At 39.8% G+C, this 13,594-nt stretch overlaps 1 protein-coding gene across 3 annotated transcripts in view; it reads left to right on the top strand.

The window, feature by feature from the left end:
• HMG20A (high mobility group 20A) overlaps positions 1–13,594 on the top strand; it is a 36,330-nt gene that overhangs the window by 12,842 nt on the left and 9,894 nt on the right. For all 3 annotated transcript variants that reach the window (XM_048081298.2, XM_067004102.1, XM_067004103.1), the window contains 5 exons: positions 3,960–4,052; positions 6,074–6,221; positions 7,572–7,787; positions 10,221–10,353; positions 10,697–10,728. In XM_048081298.2, coding sequence (XP_047937255.1) covers positions 3,964–4,052; positions 6,074–6,221; positions 7,572–7,787; positions 10,221–10,353; positions 10,697–10,728 — 618 coding nt within the window. In that variant the 5' untranslated portion in view covers positions 3,960–3,963. The remainder of the gene's footprint in view (positions 1–3,959; positions 4,053–6,073; positions 6,222–7,571; positions 7,788–10,220; positions 10,354–10,696; positions 10,729–13,594) is intronic.

Here is a 13,594-nt window from a genome sequence, read left to right as displayed (position 1 = left end):
CAGCCACTTCATCTTTTTCTATTAGAAGAACATTGCTATTACATGACATGGCCTATAAAAGTTAACGTGAAAAAAGATCAACAAAACTTCTGGTTTTTCAGCTATTTGATGCCCTGCTGTGTATAGGAGCACTTCAGTCTTTATGCTGTGCAAGTTTTTTTCATTTCTCTAGTAATGCTTGTCAAACCGTGTTTGTACACTGTAGTATTGAGTATGAAGTGAAGTGGCCATCCAGGCAGGAAACTTAAATTGGAAGTTAGAGTGCTGTTGTGTAGTTTTTCTGGACCACAACCCTTTGTTTCTCCTGAGAGATAAGAGAAGGAAGGGGTAGGAAAAAGGTAAAACCAAGCTGGTTTTGGTGGATTAGGATAATATACAACCTTTTTTAGGCTCATAGGGGTCTAATGTTAGGATAAGTGGCTGACAGATCTTTGGAAATCTTAGCAATGTTTGAACATTGGGAGCATGGAATGGTCCCGACTAGGATTTTTCTTGGTGTTCCATCTGGGATTTTGCACACACAATGTGGAGCTTCAGTTTGTACTCGATTTCTTTGCTTTTGTGTTTTATCCTCTTAAAATATGGGTTGGTAATGCACCCCAAACCAAGCATACAAAAAGCTCTTCCAGCCTCCAGGTCAGGTTATTGTTACTGTTCTGCAGTTGATCACTGTTATGCTGGGTGTAGGAAATAGAAGAGAAAACCCCCTAAATCTTATGTTTCTATGGAGCCTGCATTTGGAGGAAAGTCAGTGCAAAGGAGAGCCTGGAGTGTTTGGACCTCAGGCAAAGTCAGGAAAATGTATTGCTGCTGTTAGCCGTAGTACAGCAGGAGGTTTGTGCTTGCTGCTGGCATTCCAGGAACATTGTTGCTGGCTGAAAAATACCATGTTTAAAATGGGAGCACAACTGCTGTAGAAACTCCAGGTGGTGGTAAGATGGAGCATTGCAGTCTTGGTTTGGGTGTCCCACCCTACATAAGTTGTAAAGAAATACAGTTGAGTACATGCCAGACCCTTCCAGGTTGATCTATCCCAGAATAAATCACTGTTCTGCAAGCACTCTATCCAAGACAATTGTAAATTAATCCGACTTCTTGTAGTCCTACTTAGCTGGTTGCTTCCTTGAGCCATCACAAGTAGTAGTGTAGCAATGCAGTAAGCTCAGAGCTGCTCTGGTTTGAATCGACCGGTTTTGTTTGGAGATGGTGCTTGCTCGCACTGAATCGGAATGCTTGTAGGGATTTGGAATTTATATCAGTTTCACAGTTTTATGTCTGCATTCAGAACAATTCTAGTTTGGACTTTGCAGCTGTCCTTTTCAAGTCCTGTGAATTCTGCAGAAGCTCAAGTTGAAGAAATAGGAATTAGTTTCTTTTCCTCAGGCTGTTGTTTTGCCCATTTTGTTACATCCCTGAAATGAACATTCAGCTCTACAGTAGCATTGAAACTAGCTGATAGTGCCTTTGGAGCAAAGGCCTGGAATACTGCAAGTACAAGAAATGACTGAGAGACTTGTGTAGGCTGCCATCAGTTCTCAGTCAGCTTTTGGGGAGCTGTCTTGTTTTCTTGCTTCCTGGAACAGATCAGAAGCCATTATAAATTCACTGCTGTTATTGATTTCTTTAGGACTTGGCTCAGAATTAACTTTAAGAGTTCGTAGCTAAAGCATATGGGTTAAATAATAAATAAAGAAATTAAAGAATGAAGCGTGTGTTCTCCCAGCTTCCTGTGTTTGTGTTCTGTTTATATGTTGTTAAGGTTGATGTCCGGGTGCCTCCCCGCAGTTAGAAAGCAAGCTGAGATTGCTGCTGCCTAGGTCCAGATGTGCACAGACGTGGGGACCTGGTGGGAAGGTCACAGTGGGCATCAGGGACAGGAGCGCTTGGTAAGGAACGGTGTGCTCAGAATCAGGGCGTCTCTGCTCTTTAAGGCAATGTGGGAGTGCTGAGTGCCACCGGATTGATTTAGTGAGGTTGAGAAGAGGTCCGTCCTTGGCCGCTGAGAGGGCTGCTGGAGGTGCCTGAACAACAAAGAAAGCTTTTTTTCAGACATGCGTAAAGCTTTTCATAAACATTTTAAAACACGTTACCAAGGCTTTAGTCCTATTGCTTAAGCTTCCTTTTTTTTTTTTTTGGTAAAAGATTAATTTAGAACTTTTGGCTGCCAAAACTGGAAGAGATTGTGTAACATAAAGCAAAAGTTGATTGCTCTCTTGATAACTGCATGAAGTGATTTACATTGTATATTTAGTAGCTGTGCCTAAACTGCTTTTGGGGCATCAGAAGAGTTCATTCTTCAAATCATTTGAATTATCATTTTTTTTCTTGTAATACCTAAAGCCCCAACCCTCAGTTAGATTCTTCTCTACATGTGAAGTATAGTTTGCTTATCCTTCTTTAATAAAGAAAATTGTCCTCAACCAGTGCACCTAGCCCCCCTTTCCTAAAAGCTTTGTATTTGAGAGCTTTCAGCCAGTTTTCCTGTTTTTTATGTCAGAGATGCTAGTGTTTGCAAGGAAGTGTAATGTGGAGTTCCAGTTCAGAAAACTGCAGATGTATCGTAGTGGGGACATGTGGAGGTCATCCGAGTTCAGCCTCCCACTCAGGCAGGGCTATTTCCAATGCTAGTTCAAGTGAGCTGCAGCTTTGTGTAACAGCATCTAAACTGCAGGGATACACTGCTCTGCTACCACCCCTCTGGTAACCTGCTCAGGTGCTGGGCTGCTCTCATGGTGATTTTTTTTTTCTAGTGTCCCATCTGAACTTGCAAAGCCGCTGCCCATCGTGAGAGCTTGGTTCTGTTATCTATGGTGCTTTCTTGCACTTTGGTCCTTCATGTACAGGACGGGTGGTCTTGTTTGGAAACTGAAATGTGTGTTCTGGTGGTAATTAGACACAATCCGTGTTTCACAGAGACCTTCGATTGATCTCCTGCTGTGAGCATTATCTGAGCATTTGCTTAACTGAGCAAATTGGAGGTTTACCAGAGATTTGTTTGTCAGCTAATATCTGTAGTAGCTTATGAAGGTGTAGAGCTGCTGCTAAAGGCAGCAGCCTGTTTTCACTGAGGCAGGAAATGAATAGAGCAGAGCTCACAGTCTTAGAAAAAAAAATGGAGATTTATTATTGATGAAGGAAATTGTTCTCTCAGCAATTTAAATAGTCTGATTTTGCTGGAGACTCGTTGCTTTGTTGGCACTCAAGGCCAGTATTACACTCCACTTCCCTGATAACAAACTGTGTTTATTGTCGCATTTTGAGTTATCTTTATTTCCAAACCCTCATCTGGGATGAGGTGAGCTTAAAAGGTATGTCTTGATCCTAGAATTCCCCCAGGAGACAACTAAGCACCTGGGTACCACGTCTCTTGTGGGACGTAGGACTACAGTGTAGGCTTTGCTCAGGTTCGGGCATCCACACAGCGAGGCCATGCCCATGGTGCTGTAACCCCAGAACTGGCGCTGCTTAGCATTACACAAAGCTGAGATGTCCTTGGCCCTTTGGAGGAAGGGCCGATGTATGATTATGCTCTTTGTTCCTGAGAAAAGCCTTTTGAGTCCTTTGGCCAATTTTGACCAAATATAGGAGGAGAATTGTGTAGTAAGGATACACAGTCTTAGGTTCAACTAGAAGGTGGATCGGAAGAATGGGATCTATGTACTTGTGTGCTGAGTATGACGAATGAAAATTTACCTTAAGGGGTAATACAGTACCACAGTGGGATTTCTAGTGACAGTGTGACGTTGGCACAGGGCTCAGTAACAGGCAAGTTCTGATCATCGTTTACGATCTTTCTTCTGTCCTTAAGCATGGCTGCTGGCAGGATCTGGTCAACTAGTTATGGCTGGTCAATTTTTCTAGGGGGTAAAAAAAAGTCTGTGGTACGTTGTGACATTTAAGCAGAAGCACTGCTGAAGGGAAACAATGAGAACTTAACTTTCTTTTTTTTTTTTAACCAGAGGCATGGAGAACTTGGTGGCTGGCTCCACCCTTCCTCCACTTTTTGCAGATGAAGATGGATCTAAGGAAGGTAGTGATATTACTGTGACTGGGTAAGTGACTCCTTTTTTTAACATTCAGCTGTCTCTAGATTTGCCAGGGAAGCTGTTTCAGTGGGAAGAGGGTATCCCAAGTCATTTAAACAAAACCCAACAAAGATAAATCCTGCAACACTCCTTTGGGCTTGATAGACCATCACATGTCTCCATGTGTAGTAGAAACCAGAACTCTTCCGAACTGATGGAAACAATCACAACATTTTCTTTAACATCCCTTTTATCTTGAAAAGTTTGCTTCCCTAGGATTTTATTTTTTGAGAGATTTGAGGCCTGTTGGAGGGTGGGGAAGGGCTGTGATTTCTCGTAATGATATTCATCAGTTATTCATCACTGATCTCTGGCACTCACTGAGAAAGTGATGTCTTTGCTTTTTGTCAGACTAACTCCGCTTTTACAGACTGAAACAACAGCCTCTCTTAAAATCACAATGACAAAAGTAGTAGTCCTCCAGGAATACATGGGATTCTTGTTCTGTGTTGATATGTGAAGCTTCTGTTTTGTAAAGCACCAGACAATGAAATTCAGACTTTGCAGACAGGTAAAGCCCTGTAAAAATAGATATGGAGAGACTTGCTTCAAATTTGGTTTTATTTATTTGGGACTTCAGACCTGCTGGTGCCAAATGAAGTTACATGTTCAAAGTAGGTTTGTGTTTAAGAGGTATTAGTGTGTTGAATGAGCTTTCATGTTCCATTGCAACTGGCTACACACCCATTGAAGTTCCTTATACATGTGGTTGGAAAATCTTCCCTGCTAAGGAGTGACAGGAAAGCTGAAATGTTCTTCAAATCATAACAGCGATTCTGAGGAACTCCATTGTTCCATTTTCTCTTTGACACCTACTGAATGTTATTAGAGGAGTGTGTATTAGTTCTTATTACTAACAATTCGAGAGGCAAGAAGGGAAAAAAAAAAACAATGTGATATCTGAAAGCCAGGCATGGATCTCTCCAGCCCTTGTTTCTTTACTGGTAATTATACCCTGATTGCTGATAATAGTAATGAAAATACAGTGTTCTTTAGTTAAAGGTGAATTTTCCTGTAGGCAATCAGCTAATAATTTGTATTAAATATCTCAATTTTCAAGAGCTGTATTCTACATTTTATTGCAGGAACTTTTTTTTTTTTTAATATTTAATGTTGGCATGTATGTGAACAGCTGTAGAGCTGAATAAATGGACAAAGTAGACTTGATGCATATGCTACTGTTACAGTAATTTTCAGGAATGTAACAAGGCAAGGTCAAGTAACCTCCAAGCCTGGCTTAATAAAGAATTAGAATCTGAGAGGAGTCCCAGAGTCTTACATGAATTTGCTCACTGAGCACAGTGGTAAGAATAACTCTGGGGTTGATGCCCCCAAAATATATGCTCATCTTTATGTACCTGCCTTCATAACCTACTTTTTATTTGTCACTGTTTTTGTTTTTCTGGCCTCCAGGCAACATTGTCCTTTCTTAGAGTATGGTCAACTGATACAGTTCTTGCAGCAGAATTAACAGTGGCCGTTCAGGAACCTCTTGGGATCTAGGCATGTTTGTGCTTTCAATATCTACATGTATCAACAGGAGATTATGTTGAATGAGATTTAATCTCTAAAGTGTGTTTGTGGGGAAAATACACTAAATGCAATGAGAAAGGTGTATATATTGTTGAAGTTGAAATGGTTTATTTCAAAGATATTTTATTTTTTTTTAAGGAGTAGATTCATGCTTTCTGATTTCTGTTTCAAACAGATTTGATTGACAGTTTGTATAATCAAAAGCTTCACTAAAAATGAGACTAAGTAACACTAAAAATCAAGCTGGCTTTCATAGTAACTGTGGTAGCTATAACAGTTGCTTGGATGGAACAGCCAGTTCTTCTGAAGTGACTTTTTCGAAATCTTTTTTTTTTCTTGATAGTGTCAGAACTGAATATATTTGCAATGTTTTTTCATGTTTTGGAAGTTTAAGGAGGAAGTGATTTAGCAATATGATGATTAATTTTTTCTTCTGCTATTATGTGCTTTTTCAGAGTAGCTCATTCTGAGAGTTCATTCACTGGTGGAGCTTCACAGTCTGTGAATAACCCAGATTTGGTGGAGGATTTGTCACAGGTTCAGCAGCTGCAAAATGAGTCTTCTAATACTGCTGAAAACACTGAGCAGAAGCCTGAGGAGGAGGTGAGCTAAAATAATGGTGATTTGTCAATGAAGCAAAAGCATGGAGTTTGGTCATTACAGTTTAACTACCCAGATTGTTTTGGATAAGATCACAACTTCTCATCCACATGCCATTTTTCATCTTTTGATTCTCCCTAGTTATTTTTCCAGTGTTGCACAACTGTTTGCCATGGCAAGCTAGCAGTCATGCTGTGCAGAGATGGTCTCGTGTCTCTAGCTTAGCTAGTAGGGTCCCCAGACTGGTACTGCCTCTACTTTTCTGGAGGACTGAATGTTCCATGGCCACAATTTATTTTCTCTCTTGTGAGGTGGGAAAGCAAGACCACTGCACTGTTCTGGGAGTAGCTGATGTCTTTGAAAGTGTTATGCTTACTCTTTAGGCTGCAGCTTGTGTACTATCCCACACTGATTTTTGGTGACTAAATCATGAAGGACCTGAAGCTTGACGTTAAAGTGGTTTAGGTATTTTGATAGATGCATTTGATTTTCCTTCTTGTAGTTTGTCTTCAGCTCTGAGGTCCTTGTTTAAGGAAGCAGTAAAATTCTAGAAAGGGAACTAAAACTAACGTGATTTCAGGAACATGTTGATTTGGGGAGAGATTAGAAATACCAGAATAGTTGTGTGTACACACTATAAGAAAATAGTGTTGTCGAGAGATTAGTGTAGTAACGTGAAACCAGGAGGATGAGTGATAGTTACGTGATTCTTTTGAGCTCTGTGCCACAGGCAAATCTTACAATGTTCCCTTTGAAGTTTGTTCATCTCTTTATTGGAGACAATTTGTGGAAAAGAAAGCCTATAGAATAAGCTAGAATACAAAAGCATATCTGCTATTCTGTCACCCACGTTTTGGTCATGCAATGCACAAAGGCAAAGGATCTGGAAGGTGCAAAATAGCTAGGTAGTTAAAAATTGCTAGCTCATTTGCGAACTCTCCAAGTATGATATTGAAGTAAATGCATTAGGAAAGCGGGGGGGAGGGAGCTGTGAGCTAGAATAAAAAATAAATTACTTGCACTTGTTCTAGTTAGGGTGATAGTTGTGTGAGCTATCGCTCCTCATGACTTTACAGTCCGAAGTTGATGCAGATGTTTACTGTATTGCCCCATTGGACCGGGAGTGATACTGCAAACAGCTTTTTACAATGAGGCTTCTTGTCGGGATTTGCTTACAAGAAAATCAGAATTGCTCTAAGGTAAGGTTTGAAGCTTACTAAAGGACGTCCATGGCAAGGATGCGTTACAGCAATATAGTCCTGATGAAAATGTTTGAGAAATGAATATTTATTCCTTCCAGTGGTGGTAATTTTTTACCTTCAATCTGAATTTTCTTCCGTTTTCATTTTGCAGCAGCAAAGAACTAAACGAGGAGGCTGGGCCAAAGGGAGAAAGAGGAAGAAACCTCTTAGGGACAGCAATGCCCCCAAATCCCCCCTCACAGGGTATGTGAGATTCATGAATGAGCGTAGGGAGCAGCTTCGAGCGAAGAGGCCTGAAGTCCCTTTCCCAGAGATCACCAGGATGCTGGGCAATGAATGGAGTAAACTGCCTCCTGAGGAGAAACGGGTACCATTAAACTCCCTTTTCCTTGTTGGAATATGCTTATTGTTAAATGGGAATATTGCTGTTTAGTGAGGAAGTCATTGGCTTTTGATTAAAGTTGTGTTTAGGAATTTGCTTCAAAATAAGGGACAAGTGCCCTCCAGAGTTCAAATAATGAACCCTGGTAGGGCCATAGTGTCTCATGCAGGTTTGGTGATTTGAGGAGAGCTGTGTCCTTGAGACAGTAGAAGAATATATCCAGTACAGTGGTGAGTGCTCTGAGACATTCCATGGCTTATGTAATCCATCCCAATGAACTTCTGTTGTAGCTAACTCAGGTACAGCTGAGGCCTACCAGCTTCCAAGGCCAAAAGCCATCAAAAAGCTGGGGCAGGCATTTATTCGCTGTGGCTGAGGAGAATTTGGCAAGATTTTCAGAGCTGCTAGAAGGATCTCACAGTTCTGCTAATCTTAAACTTGTCAATGTAGATGAACATCCGATGTCTTAGAGTCAGCCAAAGAGACCTGAAAGGACAGGTAACTGAAAGAGTCTAAAAGTATATTTATTTTAGCTATGATTTAAAGTGCTGGTAGTCTTAGAAAAAATAATGGTGGGAGTTGCATGTTCTAGCTTCTATATGCATTACCTCAGGAAAAAACTTTTTTTCTACCTTTCAGTCAAAATATGGTGGTCTTCTGCACCATTTGATATGTGAACGAAGACAAACCTAATGTTGGGTCTGGTCATATAACTGATTCTAGAGTGCACCCTATTTCTGCTAATGAGTATTTTACCATGTACACATTGTTTCCAGTTGGAGATATGGATCAACCCCAAATTCCTGTTGAAGCTGAGTGAGCTTGTTTTTGGTTAGCTAATAACTAGGAAGTCATTCTCCTAAAGAGAGCAGCAGAGTTCATAGTATACCACTGCTGTACAGGTTAGTGTCCCATAATCCACATGAGAAGCCTGCGTGACATTCTTCTGTGGCTGGTTGCCAGTGGTTAGCAAACTAGCTGTCTGATATGTGAAAATTGAAGAGAAGGTCTCGCTTTTTTGTGTTCCATCCCTGTAGTCTTGCTACTTGCCTTTGTGTTTGTCTAGCATAAGGATAAGATGATAGGACTGAACTAACCAAATAGTGACACTCTTTAAAACAAAAAACAAACAAACAAAAACACCCCACCCATTACATTATAGTTGTAAAGCAAGCACCCTAATAATCAGTTCTCTTTTTATCGCCTTTTCTGAGGAAATATGTAATGAAGTGTGTAGATCTGCACTAGAAAACCTATGATACCTATTTACAGGTATTACAGCAGAACTTACTGACCCAAAACAATCCATTCAAAAGATAAGCGAGAGGGAAAACTTGTTAACTTGCTTACTGTGCTCTTTCAGTAGCACATTGCTGGAGATGGAAGAGAGGAATTAATGTCATATGGAAGAATGCAGAGTCCAAAAGCAATGGTAGCCCAGCATCAGCAAATTTACACCCCTATCCAGGACATCAACAGTGACCTGAGCAGGGTCAAAATGATATTCCAAATGCATGGGATATGTAATCATTAACTATATGATGATTTCATGAAAATACAAATCATACTAGATGACTGAGTTTGACTCTGATTGAATAATTCCACTGAATTTTAAACTCCTGTGGGTATGGAGGGTGGAACTGGGAAACAGCTTTTTCTTGGAAAGATCACAGTAATAAGCATTGTGACCACTCCTTAAATGGTATTCCTTTCATTAAAGTACCCTAAATAATTCTTCAGTTAAGCTCCTTCTGTTGTGCAGATATTTAATATCTGCAGGCTAGAAAAGAAATAATCTTTTAACATGAATGCAGGTAGCTTAAATTGATAGATCTTCCAGGTTCTTTTGGTATTTAAGCGGTACTTTGCTGATAGCCATAATGTTTTGTTCTCCACTCAGATGAGGGTTGAAGTGTGAGGTTGTAGGAAGGTAGTGCTTTTTGTCTGGGGGGAGTGAAAAAAAAAAAAAAAAGAAAAAAAAGAAAAAAAGTGTACTGGAACATCAGTGTTACACATCTGAACCTTAAATCATGATCTGTTAATAAGACGTTCTTGTTTGGTAGCATTTAGTCCTGGCCACAGAAAGGCGATTCTTAAGCATTTAGTCTATAATATTGAGGTCTGTAATTCAGTTGAATTGAGTAGCCTAATAGAAGATTGTCTCTGGGTTTAACAAAAAAGTTAATAGAATAGTGATCTGGATTTAAAAAAACAAAACAAAACAAAAAAAAACACCAGAGTACAGTAATTTTATCCAGAAATTTTAGCTCTTTGCATCTCACACACATTCTCATCGTTTCCTCGCTCCTTTCCTGTTTGCATAGGTGAAATGGATCAGCACTTCATCTGATGAGTTTTTCTTCCCTTCCTCTGGAAGGGAAGGGAACTCCGTGAAACTCTTGGACTTTTTTGTTTCAGCGATACCTTGATGAAGCAGATAGAGATAAGGAGCGTTATATGCGGGAACTGGAGCAGTATCAGAAGACTGAAGCCTACAAAGTCTTTAGCAGAAAAGCACAGGACAGACAAAAAGGCAAATCACACCGACAAGGTATTGAACAAGACATTAATGTCTTCCTAGCTAGAAGAGAAGATTTCCAGCTAGACATGTAATCAGACACTCACTTTAAAAGCCTTTGTTTAAAAAGTTAATGCATTTATTATGCAGCTGTATCTAAAGTGATAAGATTTATGTGGATTTAACTGTACCTAGATTGTATTGGAGGACATGTATTAAAAGTGTCCAAATTAGACACAAGTTCTATGTGACTCCTTAGGAAAGGTGCACAAGTTTCCTGTCTATAACTGTTTGTTCTGTAACTGCTTTGATTTTTTGGATCTTGTTTTCTCAAATTTTGTGTATTCTTGGGAATTTCCTGTTTTTTCTTTTTCAGATGGAGCAAGACAGCCAGTCCATGATCATGAGGTAAACCTCCTTATCCTGTACATTAGTGTCTGGTGTGTTACAGGCTAAACTTACAAAATTTTTACTACAGTATTTTTCAAAGCAGAGAAGGCTCTAACTATCCCTACATTTTTAATTTGTTTGATATTAAACTCTGAGGTAAAACTTAAAAATAGCTTGAGACCTAGATAAAGCTTCCAAGTTAACACCTATAGGTGGTTGTTTTGAGGTACTGATTTTCTGCAACAATGAGAATGATGTGGCTTCCTTGAGGAGAAAATAGAATCATAGAATATCTCGAGTTGGAAGGGACCCATAAGGATCATCAAGTCCAACTCCTGGCACCGCACAGGTCTGCCCAAAAGTTTAGACCACGTGACTAAGTGCACAGTCCAATCTCTTCTTAAATTCAGACAGGCTTGGTGCAGTGACTGCTTCCCTGGGGAGCCTGTTCCAGTGTGCAACCACCCTCTCGGTGAAGAACCTCTTCCTGATGTCCGGCCTAAACTTCCCCTGCCTCAGCTTAACACCATTCCCGTGGGTTCTGTCACTGGTGATAACGGAGAATAGGTCACCTGCCTCTCCACTCCCCCTCGCGAGGAAGTTGTAGACTGATAAATAGATAAAGACTATAGATATAGATATAGACTGATAAATAGATAAAGTAGCCAAATCATTGGGGCATCTCTGGCTTAAACTTTCTTTCCACTTTGCATATGTAAATACTGGAAGAGTAACAAATGTCCAGAGAAAAGGTGTCTATGTTTTAGTTGATGAAAACTATCACAAACCTTGTGCATCCTGCCTGACTATTGTATTTTTCCACCTGAAGTGCTTAAACTTTCTCTCTAGTTCTATTACCTGGGGCCTCAAATTCTTCCATGGTTATCAATAAATTACAAATGATGCCAATGAAAAATCCTGTTTATACACAGCCTCTTCACTTGTAAGCAACAGGCTGTTCTGAAAGATCTGTCCTTTTTGAGTTTTTTTGCCTTGGGAAAGCAATCAAGTTGCTCTTTAATGCGTTTAAGATAATGACATGGGTGCACATTGCTGAGAGGTCTTGTCTAATTCCAGGAAAATAAATTTCACTTTCAGGAAAATGCCTTGGTAGCATGTTTTTCCTGTGCCTTTTATTAACCCATAAAGGCAGCACTTGCAGTACGTTTAATACCTAGAAGTGCAGGATCCTCAGGTTTTCTGATTGTATAGTGCTTGAATCCAAGTTCATCTTGAATTGTACAAAGACAGATTGCTGAAAGCTTCAAGCTCTAAGTTCATGTTATGCTATGTAAACTTTAAATTATACAGGTGACAAACTACAAAATCATGGAGTCTTACCTATCATCTTCCTAAATTCAAGCCATCGTGGCTTGAAATTTTACACTTGATAAATGAAGTTAAAAAGGAGACCCTAAATAACCTGTGGAGCTCTTACGCTTTATCAGGTAGCTACTAGATAGTTGAGCTAGGAACACGTAAGGCAGGTGTTCTCTTATGAAAGCCTGCTTCTTTGACTGCTTAGCTTTTTTCACCTTTGATACAGTTCCACATGCTTATCACCTGATATGCTTTCCCATCTTTTCTGCAAGGTTAAGTATTACAGTCTTCCACAGGCAAGGAACAAGGAAAAAGTTTAGATTGCTTTTAGAAGTATGCACTCAAGTCATTACTGGAAGCAAGACTAAAGCATCTTGTCTTAATGCTTGCTTATCTGCATTGGCTATTATCATTGTGTCTCTGATTAGTAGATACAATGTGATGAAATAATTTCTTTTATTCTCTCAAGAAATAAAAGTCAAGGAAACCTTTCCTCCTCCCCTTGCTCCACTCAGGTGTTCATGATCTGGTTTCTGTGAATCACTGTTGGACTCGTAAATAATACAGAGGTGACCTCCGGAAAGAATTGCGATGAACAACTCAAATAAGTAATATTAATTACAATAAAAGCAACAAAAGGGTGAGGCTTGGAAAGGCAAGAGGAAACTTAATAGGCAGATATAGCTATGAAAAAAGATGGAGAAGCTGTCTCAGGGAGCTCATCTGTTGGCATGAAGCAGAACATCGTCTTCCTCCAAACCCTAGATTGATAAATATTACATATAGCAATATGTAATAGAAATATTGTGATCAGCAGTGACTGAACCATTGTGACTGTTCTCCACTGTTAACGCTATTCCTTCTTTTCTCAAGCTATTTGGTTCGGTGTACGTAGGCCTAATTTCATGCAGTCAGACAACATCTTACTGGTAAGATTTCAAAGGCTTATAGGTGCACTTCAGGGTGATTAGGCGTTGCCTGGTTGTATCTACAGACTTTTAAGATAGTCAAATGGCTGTCATAGTCTTAGCACACAAAAAGAAAACGTTACTCTAAGAACATTTATTGCATGGTAGTGTATTTAGGATATCTGTACCTTGCATGGACTGCACCTGACCACAGAAGGAGGGATGGGTTTAACACCCCCCAAATCTCAGCTTTTTCTTTGCCGTACTTAACGATGTCTCTAAATGCTTCATCTGATTTGTCCTGGAACCTCTGAAGATCAACCTCAGTTCTAATGCGCAGATGAGAATGGCATTGCTGGTTGATGCTCTTATTTCAGGCAAAAGACAGAAACAGTTTTGATTCTCTCTTTAATTTGAGGGGTGACAATGATATGCAGCCTGAACAGATTGTGCTATTTTAATATGAGGTAATCAAAACTTTTATTTTAATTGAGTGAACCTCAGAGTGGCTTAAGCACTTCAGAGCTCTCGAGAGGATCTTTTATGTGCTATATAATATATTCTGTAACGGAAGAGCGCTGATGGTTTTCTTTCTCGCTCTTCTGTTCAGTAGAATGTCTTGATTGCCTTTCAGAAGCTGAACAGTTTAATTACTT

Source organism: Anser cygnoides, chromosome 11, assembly GCF_040182565.1.
Source record: "Anser cygnoides isolate HZ-2024a breed goose chromosome 11, Taihu_goose_T2T_genome, whole genome shotgun sequence".
In the NCBI taxonomy this organism is placed as follows: domain Eukaryota; kingdom Metazoa; phylum Chordata; class Aves; order Anseriformes; family Anatidae; genus Anser; species Anser cygnoides.
Note: the sequence above shows the minus strand (reverse complement) of the source record. Positions and strands in the feature narration are given on the sequence as shown.